Source organism: Arctopsyche grandis, chromosome 7 (assembly GCF_051622035.1).
Source record: "Arctopsyche grandis isolate Sample6627 chromosome 7, ASM5162203v2, whole genome shotgun sequence".
Taxonomy (NCBI): domain Eukaryota; kingdom Metazoa; phylum Arthropoda; class Insecta; order Trichoptera; family Hydropsychidae; genus Arctopsyche; species Arctopsyche grandis.
This window is the reverse complement of record NC_135361.1, coordinates 18,490,415-18,507,055: the sequence shown is the minus strand read 5'-3', so window position 1 is coordinate 18,507,055 and position 16,641 is coordinate 18,490,415. Positions and strand designations below refer to the sequence as shown.

Genomic DNA, 16,641 nt, shown 5'->3' with positions numbered 1-16,641 from the left:
CACTGGTTCTCGGTTTTTACATATCTCGTTTGTTGTTTCCAGTTGATCAGTGTATTTCTGCTCCAAGTGTATAGTTTTAAATATAATATATAATTTCGAAAGAGACTGTGCATATTTGTTTGGTTCGTAGAATCCATGACGTCATCGAACAAATTTAAGTTTCTATGCCGACGATATTGATATCGTTGAATATTATTTTTTTCGATTCAAATAAATAAAAAAAAGGAAATGAATGTTTACTATTATATTAGCCATTTGTTTAAGCGGTTTATATTACAAACACTGAGCGAAGCCAGGTAAAATCACTAGTATATCATAAAATGATGACGTGATTAAGAAACCTAATTAATATACGTTTATTAAAGGTTTTGTTGAATAGAACAAAACCGATCTCTAAGAATTTTAAATTTTATATTTCTTTTAGTAAATGTATTGTGTGGAAGGATGTAGTCATTTTCATCCCCTTTTTATTCCCTAGTAGTTCAATTTAGTAGAGTTAAATTGTATAACTTGACTGATGTACATATGTTGGTAAAATTGTTATTCCTTTTTTATCATTATCAATATTTTTATTACTATTTTTATTTTCGATATATAAAATATAATTTAGAATCACATAATAATATATACAGATGTAATCTATGACAATGAAATTACTTACATGAAACATGAGCGCCTGTTTGCAAAACCGTCATAGCAGTATGACATAAATAGTAAAATATTCATGGTTTATGACACTTACTTTGAATAATATAATAAATATATATATTATATAATATAAATATACTGGAAAAATAGTTGGATATATCTAAATATGTATGTATGTACATATATAAAATGTATGCCGAGATTTAAATTGTATTGTCTAATTAGAATCAAATCTATAAAAAGGGTTGGAAAAAGTTGGATTTTTGTGGGCAACCTACAATATACATTTTCTATGTCCTGATATGGCGTTTGTTAAAAAACATTTTAAAGTTCGTCGAAGTAATTAAAAGGTCAACCCATACCTTGGTCGTCGCAATAATTGTTCGAATTTCCACCTCCCCTCACCAACTCCTCTCTTTCTCACCCCGCTAATGGGTCGACATTATTCGACCCTTTTCCCATGAATAAAATATGATTTGCTCATCGTTAGAATACCCTTTCACTTTATCTCCTTTATATCCGCAGCTTTTTCGATTATGCAATCCCTCGATTGTTTTCCCAGCAACAACAATCTCATTTTCCTCATGGTAATATGTAAATAAATATATATGTATATAAATTTTCCTAACAAAATCTAATTATATCGTTGCACATTACGAACGTGCGTTTTAACCCTTATCATTCGCCTGAATTAACTGTTTGAATAACGACTATCATAATTTGTTATTTGCATTCAATCAATGGAGTGCAATGTATGTGCATACATTAAATGTCAATCACTGTTGTTTCAAAGATATAAAAAATATATAAATAAAGGTTGTTTTTCAGCAGCTGGTGCTATTGTCGTTCCAAAGCCAGTTATCGAAGTTTTATTTTATTTATATAGTTTGCGTGTTTTATCATTATCCCATAAAAGTGTAATGGTCCATAATTCCTAAAATGATATTCAAATCGTGATTTTATGGCGCCATGATCTACTTTTAGATCATGAGGAATTGCGACCTTTGTGTAAATAAATGGTTGTCAAAAACTTTGATGAATTTTAAAATAAAATAAAAATTGTCGTTATGTTACAACGATTTTTATGACAAATGTACTGTAGTGTAAAATTTTTATATGATTTATTTTGGTTATTTGCTTAAAATAATTGAAAGCTGAAATGTTTACACCAAAATGTTAAATCAACTAAAGTTTACTGCCCGCTCGGAAGAAAAGCGTCGATTTTGAGTGTCTGTCATCTGCTATTATATTATGTATATCTATACATATATAGCTAGTATAAATCTGAACGGAATGGAATTCAAAGCCATTTTCATTTTATAAATATGAACTCAATACTGTAGACAATTGATAATGGAGACCAATGTATGCATATGCATAAATATACATAAGTATATATGATATAATAATATAATAGTTGAATGAGTGTTATACTGTTACCCATAAGATACTTTTCACAAAATTGTGTTTTTGCATTAAAGCAAGTATGTGTTATGAAATTTTAAAAAACTGTTTTTTTTTTGTTTAGTCTAATATTTTATTAATAACGAAAAAGCTGTCGTATATGTAACAATGCAACGCTAAACTTGATTTTTAATGTCTTTTTTTAAATTTTAAAACTCGATTACTAAATTTAATGCACTAGAGTGGCGATGATAAAAGCATAGTGCATGCACCCGCGTGCTTTTAATATAATAAATACATATTGTTCGCCACTATATGTAATATAATGTTTGTTAAAATGTTGGGATGTGATTTATACACGGCATGCATGTATACATATATGTAAATTCCATGTAAATACATACATACATACATACATATGTGTTTTTTCATCTCAACGGTGCCATATATGGGATAATTATATATATATATATATATATATATATATATATATATATATATATATATATATATATATATATATATATATATATGTAGGTATAAAAATAGCAACATCGGAATCCGAGATATGTATCAGGTATTAACACCCAAACATGTACATAGTATATACATAAATACTGAGATCGAATCATGAGATATTCGTTATGTTCAAAATGCGAGTTCGAAATATTATCCTCTCCAATTCGTGCTTAGTATCGCAATACAGGGAAGATTCGTCACATATCAGGGCCATGTTATGTTATCAAACAAGTAGAGATTTTTACGGTGATGTGATACTTGCAACATGTATCGATAGAGATTGCAGTGTGTGTGCATGTGTGTGTGTGAGGTTTATATTCACCGAATAGTCATTCTAATCTCTAATGTTAAAAATTATTAATTTATTTTTCTAAATAAAGCACGGCATTCGCATTAGAAAACCATAAAATTCAAATGTGTGATTTATTTTTCAGATTCGAGCAAGTTAAAATATTCACGGAATAATGCGCACCTGTGCCGCGCGGAGAGCGGCGAATATGTGCATCGGTAATCGGCGGTGCATCGGTACATCGTTGCATCGCGCGGCCCGCTAGTATACCCCGGGGCAGATGATGCGACAAAATGCAACAGTCGGAGACGATCGCGGTGGCCAGTGCGCAAACGGTACACGAGACCGCGGTCACCAAGCTCAAAACATCTGAAAACAACAACACGGTGATACTGAAACAGCCAGAGGACCCCAACACCCCGGAACAATCTCAAATCATGAAGGACAACTTCAAAATATCCCAAGACTATTCGTTCATAAGCAACGACCAGACCCAATACGAGATGACCCACATCAAGACCAACAGCTACGAAGACGACTTCTACTACAGGAGCTCGCCCAACAGCCAAAACGACAGCGACACGGAGAACCGACTCAAAATAGACCTGTCGGAAGACGAGGAGTACCCGAACAAAAGAAAATCGAGTGAACCGGAGGACTACCCGTACACCACTAAATACCCAAAGAAAGATTCTCCGGACGAAGCGCTCAGATCGCCGACGTTTCAAGACAACTTCATAAACTCCATGAGAATAAGCAACAACTCATTAGACGATCAGAGAATTATAAACAATTGCGACGTGGAAGAATTCTCTTGGCATCCTCACGTGTACGCCAAGCCACCCAAAGCGCCTACGCCTCACTCCATAGGTGATATTTTGGGGTGGAGTGTTAAGAAGAAAGTGCACGCGCCTTCTGCGATCAGACCTATGGACGTCGAGTGCCAAACTAACAACGGTAGTAGTACTAAACAATTGATTAACGTGCGCAGGAAGGACTGCTCCTCTCATAGTAATAACAAGAGCAGAGTGGATATTGTGATCGTGAACCAGAATAACAGTTTCGCTAAAGATCAGGGGCTGTTGAGACAGTCACCCTCGTCCGGTTTGAACTTCGTCAGTTGTCCACCGTTGGGTAATTTGCATGCTGGTGGTTTGGTTGCGGCTAGGGAGGCTTCTGTTCTGGGAGGCGATGTTTGTGAACAGCCTCTGGATTTGTGTGTGGCCAGGAGGAGCAGTTGTGCTTCGCTTCCGAGTCCGGTAGCCGGTAGTTTGCCCCAGGACTTGAGTAAAACTGCCAAGAAAGGTGAGTGCTTTCTATATCATTGAACTATGTATGTGCATATGTATGTATTATTCATGACTCACGGTTTATATTTTACGCTAAAGGAGCACTCAAATCGAAGCTATGCACTTGTGTTGGCAATAAGAGTGCATATGTTACAAGTAAGGGCGAAAACACACTGAATAGTACGGAACGTCACGTCCTTGGCTCCACGCTGTGGGTGTTCCCCAAATCGAATTCGAAATTTCAATCGAAATATGGGATTCACCACTATCGATCACTGTCAAGCAAGGATAACTACAATGATAAAATCTATATACATCTATAATGGTAGTTGGATCCAGGTTAGATGGAATATATTTCAATCAGTCAAAATATATTACAGCTAGCAGATACACTTCAACTGTAATATATATTATATGTACATCTGCGAGACTTGACGCTTTTATTGTAACATAAATACATACATACATGTGTATGTATAGTCACTTTTGAATATTGAGATCATTATTAGCCCTGGTAACATACATACATATATATATATATATATATATATATATATATATATATATATATATATATATATATATATATATATATATATATATATTTGTTCGGATACATCAAAACTATTTTTATATGTAGTAGAAAAAAATCCATTTAATCATTGTAAATTGTTCCGGAAACAGACTGTCATCAAGCAACATAGAACATTTGAGTTCGTTTGACTCGCTTTTGCGAATCAGTGTGCTTGATAGGTGATGTTTAAATGGGTACGACTTGAGAACGGTTCCCACCTGGATCTACATACATATGTAATACGCTTAAGATTAGCTTCTTTGCTGTAAATTGTGTTTTAATTTATATGTACACAGAAACTTATTTCGAAATAAAATATGTATGTATGTATGTATGTACGTATCTGCAATTCATCGCGAAGCGTACATTCGCTAACATGTTTTTAATACGATTTGCCGTTTAAAATTCGATCATCCCGGTTTTGCTTTATCTCAACTAGCAGACAATTTCGCTACATTGCTGGATGAACAATATTTCAATTCTTCGCCAGAGTGAATTTCTTATTTTTCCTTTCGCCCACTGCTCCCCCTCTCCTCTCGTCCTCCACGCGCTTCATAATTCATGCAAAGTGATTCGGGAGACAAAGAAGTAAGTCGGCAGAATTGACGGAAATTATAAGGGAATAGGGAGGAGATGGAGTCTGAGGTGAAGTGTTGCCCTCATCCCCCCCTCCCCCCCCGCCCGTACCTCGAAGGGCTCGGAGGGAGCTTAAGGGCTCGCATAATAAAGTCGTCATCGAGTGTATCGTTGACGATGATGAATCGTTCAATTATACGTTGTTCGAACCCAAAAGAATACATTTAAATATGAATATCACCCGTGCCGTCGAATCGCATCCGTCTAAAATTCATCGTCAATACTCTAGCCAAGTGTTTGTATACAAGCATAAGTATGTATGTACATTACGTATATAGAATCAATGGCTGCATAAATCGCGAGAGATGGGTGTACTTAAAAATCAATAATTTATGCATCGCATATTACACTTCGCTCCTCGCGCTATGATGTGATGCAAATGTTGCAACAAACTTTTATTTTTTGGTTCGCGATTTTATTAGAAGGGGCGATGGAACAATGAGCGTGGGTTAAGACATAATGGTGCTTTGCCTTCAGCATCAATTGTCTTCAGCCTCAAATCACAATGAACCTGTGTACGATACCTATGTATGTATGATTATAATAGGTAGGGACCTACCCTTCTCCGTTTAACAACCTTGCCAATAGTTGGATATATTTCATTTGAGATTTTTATCTGATGTCAAATTATACGTTTATGTATTTAATATATCCGAACGAAAAGCTTTATTGTATACATATGTACATATATGTATATTACGTCATCAATGGAAATCGTTTGTATTCAGATTACATGAAATGTGACGGGCTATCTAAATTGCGACGTCATTATACTGTATTGATATAAACTGTTGATAATTTGGTAAATATCATTTGTTTGTTTTTATTTTAAGTTCGTATTTTTGATTATCGATTGTCAACGGGCGTTATACTATGTATATATATAGTGTAATATTGCGATTCTGCATAATAAACAGACGACGTTAAACGCGTGAGAAAAATTAGTGTTCAAAAGCGATTGTTCGAAATCGTTATATTGATCAGCTAAACGTGTAATTTTAAATGCAATTCAAGCGGTGTCCATTGTTTAGTATGTCAAAGTAACACAATACAGTGCTATGTCAGCGAAAATATAATATTGATGCAAAAATTAATTTCTCACGTATTAGTATGTATGTATATGTATGTATAGCGTATAATAAAAATAAATGAGCTGTGTGCAACATTAAACTGCATCGACATTCGCACTGGGAAAATAGTCCGCAGTGTGTTTGTATTCGATGCATTTTTGATGACCGCGACAAAGTCGTTGTATGGAAATTTTGCAGGTTTGCGTTTATAAATTAATTAGTTTGAATGGGCGTGTGCGTGTGAATTTGTTTCGCGGAAATCATTTTTTTAATGATCGATTTTTGATTTCGGTTCGGTGACCAAGCTGAGGACTGACTGACTGACTGCCTGGTCATGAATTGGGAATGCAATCTGCTTTTGTCGGATAAATACATGCATCGAGTCATACTCCGGCTACGATTACACAATAGGCCCTATCATTGTTCTCGGGAGCGCGTATCGTTCGTAAAATGTTTTTCAATATGTCACGTAGTCGATTAAATGAAGCGATTGGGTAGGTATATTATGTAGATGGATATGTTTTATATTATATATATGTATGTATGTGTGTATAATATGTACATTTATACCACCAGTTTCCGATTACTTTGTGTAGACAAGAAGTTATTATTTCATTAATGCGAGTTTGCATTTATGATTGTTTGATACATGTATACATATGTACATATGTAGGTATAAACATACATATGTATATCGGAAGTGATATGGAAAAAGAATCATATTTTTTTCCAAAATAATATGTACATACATACATAGGTACATATAATACATAGGTACTATAAACAAAAACAAGGCGTTGAGGTTTTGTTGACTGTTTGAATGAAGGATTTACAAATGTACAAATACTAGCCGAGTTTCTCGGAATTGTTCCGATGGATACAATTTAAAAATTAATTTTTGACTCGACTTTCGTCAGCTTGGACAAAAGTTTGTACATTGTATGTAAACATCTTTTTTTTGTATACGTGTATGTAATATCTTTAATATACGATACATATTGTGATACATATACATACAACATTTATATATGTATGTTGTATGTATATGTACTATACTTGATCAAATATAGCTTAATAAATGATCATTACTACAACGACCACTGACTGGTTCAATGACTCTGCCTCGTTTTCCATTTATTTGTTACTAGTTGTTTTACCCGGCTTCGCTCAGTGTTTGTAATATAAACAGCTTAAACATGGCGAATGTAATATTCATTTGTTTTTTTTATGAAATTTATTTGAAATGAAAAAAAATAAAGTAAATATATCGAATCGTCGTCATACAAACTTTGATTTGTTTTCGATGCTATCAACAAACCTTACATATTTACATACATACATACATACAGTTACAAAGTCTCTTTCGAAATTATACATATATGTATATTGGATATGTACGATCGGTTCAGATTCATATGTACATATGTATTCATAGTTTGCTACAAAATTATATCTTATTTATAAAAACATTCAAAATCACTGATTTAAAATATAATTTTCTCACGAAGAATATAAATAGCGTTTGAATTTTTTTTTATTAAAATTGTGTATCATTCAATAAAATAATAATAACGTCGAGAGATTCTACATAGATTCAAATAGGTACTGGATCTTCCACTCGAGTAAAATTGTGAAATAAAAATGATAAGTCTCACAAAGAGGGTCTTCCACCACCACCACCACCACCACCAACCACGATAACACCCCCATCCTCCCCTCCGGTCAGGCAACCCACCCACCCTATCTCTTTTCGGTTCTTTCAAAAATATATCGCTCACCTCTCTGAATAATTAAGCGACGCCAAATGGATGAATTCAATCAGATTTAGGTTTTCTCCATTCGTCTGTTTCTCAAGAGAAAAAATCCATTCACATATTTGAGAAATGTGAGGACAAACCAAGAAAAAAAATTAAACCGAAAACGATTTTGTTCAATTTTTTAAACTTAATATCGTTTAAATAAATTTAGTTATAGAATAATCGTGGAAATTCAAAATATGAAAAAAATGAAAATTGGTATTAAAATACCAATACAATGCGATATTTACGGTGTCCAAGCTATGTATTTAAAACTAATCATTGTCTAAAAATTTATCACGAAAACAATTACGTATGTAGATACAGTAAAAAGTCGTAATTGGCGACAAATGTAAATAATGTTGCAGTAATTATTTTTGCAGACGTATGTATGTGTGTATGTACATAAAATATATGTAGACTTGGCGTCTTTCAAATGTTCGTCAGACAAAGAGTCTGGCGAAGATGGATTAACTCGTCTCGGCTAATGTAGTGAGATTATTTACGAGAACGCATGCGCAATTTGCGACACGCGCAATCCGCTCGTTAAGCTCGCGATGCGTCTCGGACCTAATCGGCCGTGGAACGCGGACCTACGCTTGACGACGTCTGTGCATTTTCATTCACCCCAATGAGTATGTCTTCGATGTACGAACGAACGAGATGTATACTAAGTAACCATTGTTGGATATCTGATCGAAATAATGAGTGTTTGTTATACTTGCATATTTGTCTTACTACATATGTATGTATAATGTGGGTATTCAGACTTCAATTTTTTTTTGATTAAATATATTTATTATTAAAAATTGATCAATTGAACTTTTACTGTAATATTAACTATTAAAATTGATATCATAATTCGATATTTGAAAATATTAATTTGCGTTTTTGAAAATATTCATTGGTAAAAGTCGGAATTCTCGACAGGGCGGATCCTCTAGTCTCGGAAGCGAGGCTCGGTCGACCCGCTCCTTTCTGTCATTGGTTGCTATTTGCGAGTACTCTAGTATTGCCGTGCCCTGAATTAACTCGACTTTAACCGGATGAAATACTGAACCGCATATATTTTCGGACGGTTGGGCAGCGTACGGAAATATTCGGAATTCCGGTAAAAGTGGTTATAATTTCGTGGATCCAAATGATAGTGAAATACATACGCAAAATGTGGAAAATATGTAGATGCGTGTGAAAAGAAAGATGAGGCGTTAATTTGGCACAACGCGTATCCGTTTTGATTCATATTTAGATGAATTTGTATTGAACCACAAACCAATGCGTGTATATTCCATTCGCAATATGTGGAATATTTCCGTAAGCTGCCCAACCGTCCGAAATTATATGCGAACCAGGCAGTATATGTCGGAGTATTTCATCAGGTAAAAGTCCAGTTAATTCAGGGCACAGCAATACTAGAGAACTCGCAAAGAGCAACCAATGACAGGAAGGAGCGGGTCGACCGAGCCTAGCTTCCTAGTCTAGAGGGTCTGCCCTGTCGAGAATTCCGACTTTTACCTATTTTTACAATAGCCATCATTTACAAAACCAGTTCTGCTTGATACGTTTCGGTGACACTTACTGCTGTATAAGATGAATAGATGTTGTCGGTTACTGCTGTTTCAGATACATAAGTCACATACATATTAGGGAACATATGAGCCGCTATATTTGAAAGTATAGCGGCTGTATTTGAAAGTCCGATGTTCAGTTCCAAAAACAATATTTCTGTTTGACTTATGTAATTTACAAATTTTTATTTCGTCTTTTAATTCAATATGTCCAAAATCTCGGAAAAGCAGAATAAACGTATTACAGGCCACCAGTATTTTTAAATATTGTTAGACACAAAACATCATATTTAATGTTTTGCGAAATATTTCTCGAAATGAAGACAACTGGACTTATGCCACTTTCCAATATAACGGGCTCATATCTTAATGAACATTTGACCGTTGCGTACTACACATATACATATTACATTTTATTGGGACAGAATTTAATGCTTCTTGACAGTACCGCACTGTCAAGAAGCATTAAATTCTGTTATGATTGAAAGCATTGTCGAAGGGAGAATCCATGGCTACCGTGAGTCATGTTGAAATCACAGCCTCGGGGTAAACCAAACACCCCCTCCTCCTCCCCTGTTACCACCCACTGAATGTAAGAGAGGGGTGGCGAGAGGTGACGGCACTCTTCATCCCCTTGTGTGAGTTCCGACTGCTGTTCGCAAATTTATAAATTATCGTAGACCGAGCGGACAAAATCGGGGGTGAAGTGGATGTACTCGAATTTGGATTATTCGATATGATACTGAGGGTAATAATGATTTGTTTGCGAATGTAATCTTATGCTCTCGTCAAGTTAACAATACCTGCTCACCGTTCTGTGACATTAATGAGCACGTTGACTGGTCATTGTTATTGAGCGCATTTGAGAAAATCGGCGCAATATGTGTGTATATATGTATGTATAAATGTATACATGAGCCGTTATATTTGAAATTGGCGTAAGTCCACTTTTCTTCATTTTGAGAAATATTTCACAAAACATTAAATATAATGTTTTGCGTTTAACAATATTTAAAAATACTGGTGACCTGTAATACATTTATTTTGCTTTTCGAAGATTCTGGACATAATGAATTAAAATAAGTGATAACAATTTGTGAATTAAGTCAAACAGAAATATTTATTTATTTAACGTTTTTTTGACTATTGTGGCATTACTGGAAGAACCTAATGCCCCACAATGGCCTACATAATAAAATAAGAGAGGGAGAAAACAGAAAATAAAATAAAAAATTAAAAGATACAACAAAAAGTAAAAGCAAAAAATTAAGATACAAAAAATAAAAAATAAAATACAGCATTTAACATAATCATAAAAAAACTTAATAGTTATTAAAATTTAAATATTGTTTTTGGAACTGAACATTGGACTTTCGCAACTTTCAAATATAACGGCTCATATTGTATGTATGTAGAATTCTTCTATTATACATATGTATAGGTATATGGCAATCGTAGTGAGGAGATATAGGAAACGGTATCATAAGGGAGTGTGTAGTCTATAAAGGATATAGTGGAGAAGAGTGAATAAATGGCAATGTGCGGACCACGTAGAATAGGTATAAGAATATACGAAAGGGGGACAAAAGAAGTGCTGGAACGGTACCCGAGAGAATTTAAAAGGGTGATAGAAGCTGCGTAACATTGATACGAATGGAAATCTTCATCCAGTAGGGGATATGTATGTATGTATGTAAATAGGTATGTATGTTGATTGGATAACAATATCTTAATCGTATTGGTAAGATTTTGAGTTATAATAATAATTATTTTACATATTATGTAGTCGTTTCTGTTATGTTAGTTATGCAGTGTTATGATAATATCAGTGTACATACATAAGTGCTTTATTTTAGTATTGCAATTGAGCTATTTTTAGCGTTGTATATGTAGTTATGGTAGGGCTGTATAATAAATACTTGCAACATTGTTAGATTATGTTAAATGATAATTTAAATATATGTAGATAATAGATAATAAAAAATAATCGCACCCATTTGGTATTTTATGATTAATTATATAATATAATATATTACTAGTACATTCGTATGTATGGCTATATATGTATGTATAATTGTAGGTATATAACGATGAAAGAAAAGTTGCCATAAAGTGCCTTTGATAAATTAGGTATTGAAAAATTGAGAACTTATTATCTTTGCGGTTAAAATAAAGAAAAGGGTTTCTGCTTTCATCTTGATTTCAACGCTGATATTTTTATTTTATATAATCCTTTTTTCCCCTCCTCTTTTAACCCCATCGGAAAATACACAATTAGCGGTCTCTCAATGGCGACTCATCCCACTCTGAAAAGCGGTTTTTTTTTTTTTGGTTAGCGTTAATATTATAATTTTTAATAGAGTCGACCACGCGACACTGAAGGATGGCGCGAAACTAATCAAAATGGCGCGTTCGAAAATACACGCGCGGCGACATTTTATCGATAAAAAATGGCCGACTCGTCGTCCACATCAAACAATATTTTCGTCGCTCTCCTCTTCGGCTGTTTATCAAATTCGAGAACTTCAAAGAGGCGGAAAATGATCGCATATACACACACGCGCACGTTCACAAACACGGAGTGCTTTAATAGCGATTGCCCACTCGGAAAGCTCGTCCGCCCCTAGAGCTTAATTTCGCGTTTGATGCGATTAAGCTCCGCGCGCATCGGATATAAATGCACGGATTGAGAATAACTGGAACGGCCATCAATCGCAAAGGTTCGACGGGCGAATAGGTGTAGCATTATTTTAATTATAGGTATCTATGCACATATACATATGTATGTACATTCATATATGTACGAGGGTTAAATTATAGATTTTTCCATCTCATTTACCGTTCAAGACAAACGTGACATGTTTTTCGTATTATATAATACGAAAATATTTGTGAAATCGTGAATCTCAAAAAAATATTTGCGTGAGTTCATTCTACATATGTATTATACAGTACATATAATAGTAATGAATATTAAAGCTTAGAAGATCGAGTATTGCTCAGTAAAGACATGCTGAAGACACTGATAATTTCATATGGGGAATATATAATTGAATTTTATTTCAGATAGTATTCACTGTACACTGAACTGAAATTTGGCTTATTTAAACTTAAAATTATGTAGATACTATTCACTTGGTACACCTTAAGTTATAAACATTTTATAAGTTAAGGTGTACCAATTGTATAATTAAAAAAAAAGTAATTTGACTAGAAAAAAATACAATGTTAAAGAAATACTGACGACTTTGTGTGATCTAGTGATTTTTAAGTGTAAATGGTCTTACTAATTTTTCGCATGTGCAATATATTTGTTAAATGTCTGCATAATTTATTTAAAGTTGGAACAATTTGTTCAATGTTGGAATAAGTTATTTAATGTTGAATAAATTTAACTAAAATTGAATAATTTGTTTTTTAAAATTGAATAATTTGCTATGACTGCACATTATTTTTTATGAAAGTGAATATGGTCAAAATTAAAATTCAATCAATTAGCAACCATATTATATCTACTACATATATAATATGATGAATTAATGTTTACAATTTATTTATTTAATTTAAACGTATGTTTAAATTAAAGTTTGTATAAACATACAGAGAAAAAAAATTTATGAATTGAATTGGATAAAAATCATGATTTTTTGCATTCTAAAATAGTATGTACCACATGTTTTAATATGTACATAAATATATGTATTGAAAATTATAAATTGAGAATAAAGAAAAAAAAACTGTAAATCAGAAAATGAAAGAAATAACACTGAGCAACAAAAAAAAAATACCACTAACTCTAGTAACTCAAAAACGTGATTTTTTGTTGCTTAGTGTAATTAATATCATATCTGTCTTTTCAATTTAGTCCTAAAAGTAAATATTTACTGTTAGAAAAAGAATCAGGACACTCTTGTTTATTATCGTGAAGGCGGAATTCCGGGAAATTGTATTGTTATATCTTTTATATGCAGGGCCGCCGAGAGGAATACTGGGAAAATACCTGGGAAAAATATCCCTATGATAAACTAAAAAAGATCTTATAGATATACATATGTTTAATATGCGAAACATCTAACAGAACTATTAGAAAAATACCTATATGTTGGTTGCTATTTAAAAAAATAATTGAATAAGAAATTATGATATAACAGTAGGACCCCTCTAGTAGTCCGGGCCCTGGAACTCTACCCTGGCTCCCTCCCCCCCTCTCATCGGCCCTGCTTATATTTATGATAGATGCGAAACTTGGGCACCGAACGCCAGAACTCTGCATTAGGTTCAGTGCACTCAAAGAAGTATGCAACGTTTGGTATTTGGCATGACTAGGAGAGATAGAAAACGGAATACGTGGATTAGAAGTATGACAAAGGTGGTTGATCTAATGGTGAGATTAATAAAAATGCCAATGGGCGGATCACGTAGCTCGTAGAACGGACGATAGATGGACGAAAGGAATACTCAATTGGTACCCGAGAAACTGTAAAAAAGTGTAAGGAAGGCCACAGGGGAGATTGTTGAATAAAATCAGAAAAATGTGTGGGATGAGATGCTCAAAACAGATACTAATGGAAGCGTGTTGGAGAGAGATGGTATGATATGATACATAGTTACTATAAACTGATACAGAAAATTAATTAGTGGATTTAATATTTCAGATTTTAACTCTGAAGTTTATCTTCCCTAAAACATGTGTCGATGTGTGAGGTAAAATTACATATACGTATATACATATATGTACATACATACATACAACAGTGTTCAGTAATTGTTCTTAGATTGGACAAACTATTTACTCTGAAATGTACATATGTATGATTTCATCATCATATATATTAAATGACATTGATACAAATGTTGAAAATCAAGCTATATTTTTTAATGCTATTTGTTTTATAATAGTTCATATTTTTCATTTAATTTGTAACAATGAACTCTCTATTTGAAATCTTAAATGAATATTTATTCCCGAATTCAAGACATATAAATCGTTTTCTCGTCCCTAAAATTTAATATAAAAATAATAAAATTTGTGCTCGTTTTCATGATAGATATTATAATACCTAAGCATATAAACGTACAAACACAAGAATTGTATAAGTATATGTACACATACATATGTATGTAAGTGATTTTTTTCTGAATTTTCCTCTGCATATTAAATTGTTTGGTATCTGAAAGAAATTGCAAGGATAACTTGGATACTTATGTATGTTGGAAAACTCTGTGCTTTCCACGAAATTTTCCTGCTCGATGATATGACTGACTGAATTACGGGGTCTATTCGTGTATTGCACCGCGGCCGTGTGCTTTCACCGAGTTGCCCGGCATCCGACACATTTCGGGGATGCGGATAAGAATGAGGCTGTGGGGGTGTGCTCTGGTGTGTTTTTAGAGTCGAGCTTTATTTATCGAGCTTTCGTTGCGTAATGCGGTTAGCGTCGTTCTCTTTTGAAATGGCCGCAAACGATCCGTGCAAGCGGAAACATACCCGTCGTGGCAGACGGACGAGAGAGGGTCGTCTCCAATAATATCGTAACACACTGCTCAGGGGTAGAACACGAATCACTTCATACACACAAGCGATATCATACATACGTACCCTTCATCCTATCCGCCTGCCTCCCCTTTCGATCCACCCCCCTCCTTGGCTGAATCCATCCGTTGAGCTTAATAGTACTCACTCGCGCCTTTACAAGAGAGTAAAAATAAATTCGCAAACGAGGGAGTTGCTAAGAGTTACGCGCGCTCTCCAGAAGGACGTGTACGACATTGACGAGAACAAAAAAAAAAATAAAAAAAATTGTATCGATCTGCCGAGTGAGAGAGAGAGCAAAAAATTGGTAAAAATGGAAGAACGTCGTGCTGCTTTGTTGAATCGTCTTTCATTCGAGACATTTTGACTTCGCTTTTTTTACGATATTGTGTCGGTTGGTACGAGTTCATTCAAGATTTGGAGCATTTTTACGAAATTATAATATATGTATACATACATACATACAATTATAATATATGTATACATACTACATGTATGTAGATACATACATTTGTAAATTAATTTGTATAGTGCGTTCCTATGTCTACATACATATGTAGTATGTAGACATAGGACATAGTGTGTAGACATAGTTGAAAATAATGCATACTTTCTCCTGATATTTTTAATATACATACGTATGTATATGGGGAATACATAATGATATAAATACTAGACGGATGGGAAGGTGGAATAGCAATGGCGGCAGAAATATTTCTAACATAAGATTCGCGGACGATATTACGTTGATGGCCAGCAATGGGGATGAAATATCTGAATTACTTCATAGAATAGAGATAGAGAGTAGACACTTGGGTCTACAGATAAACGAAAATCTCATTCGTTGATAGATATGAGACTCTCATAAAGTCCAACGCTCTAAAAGACTATGAGTAAGTCGACGACTTGTATTTATTATATGTATGTATGTATATACTTTATCCAATCGGAAATATAACATGGATAACATGGACCGCATGGAGCTGCGCATAACATGGACCGCAAGACGCACGAACATCTCCATCCTCAAAGAGCTGGCAGTCTCAGAAATACTTCACAACATGTCGGAAAATGGTTCTCTTCTACTTTGGTCATATGGCCAGGAAGAATGTAGAGAGTCTGGAGAGGATGGCAGTCACCGGAACGCTGGAGGGAAGGTAAGCGAGAGGACAGTCTCCCAAGAGTCAGACCAGATCAAAGAACTGACGGGATCGTCCCTTAATGCTGGCTTCAACTTGACACAGAACCGGGAGGAGTGGAGGCAGATCGTCTATCAAATTCCAGACATCGATGACTACGACGCTCAGCATTGAGT

At 34.3% G+C, this 16,641-nt stretch overlaps 1 protein-coding gene across 1 annotated transcript in view; it reads left to right on the top strand.

Annotated features, from left to right (window-relative positions):
- The window catches only part of NK7.1 (homeobox protein NK7.1), a 138,188-nt gene that overhangs the window by 16,669 nt on the left and 104,878 nt on the right, over positions 1-16,641 (top strand). Inside the window, exon 2 of the mRNA XM_077434176.1 lies at positions 3,006-4,165. Coding sequence (XP_077290302.1) covers positions 3,154-4,165 — 1,012 coding nt within the window. The 5' untranslated portion in view covers positions 3,006-3,153. The remainder of the gene's footprint in view (positions 1-3,005; positions 4,166-16,641) is intronic.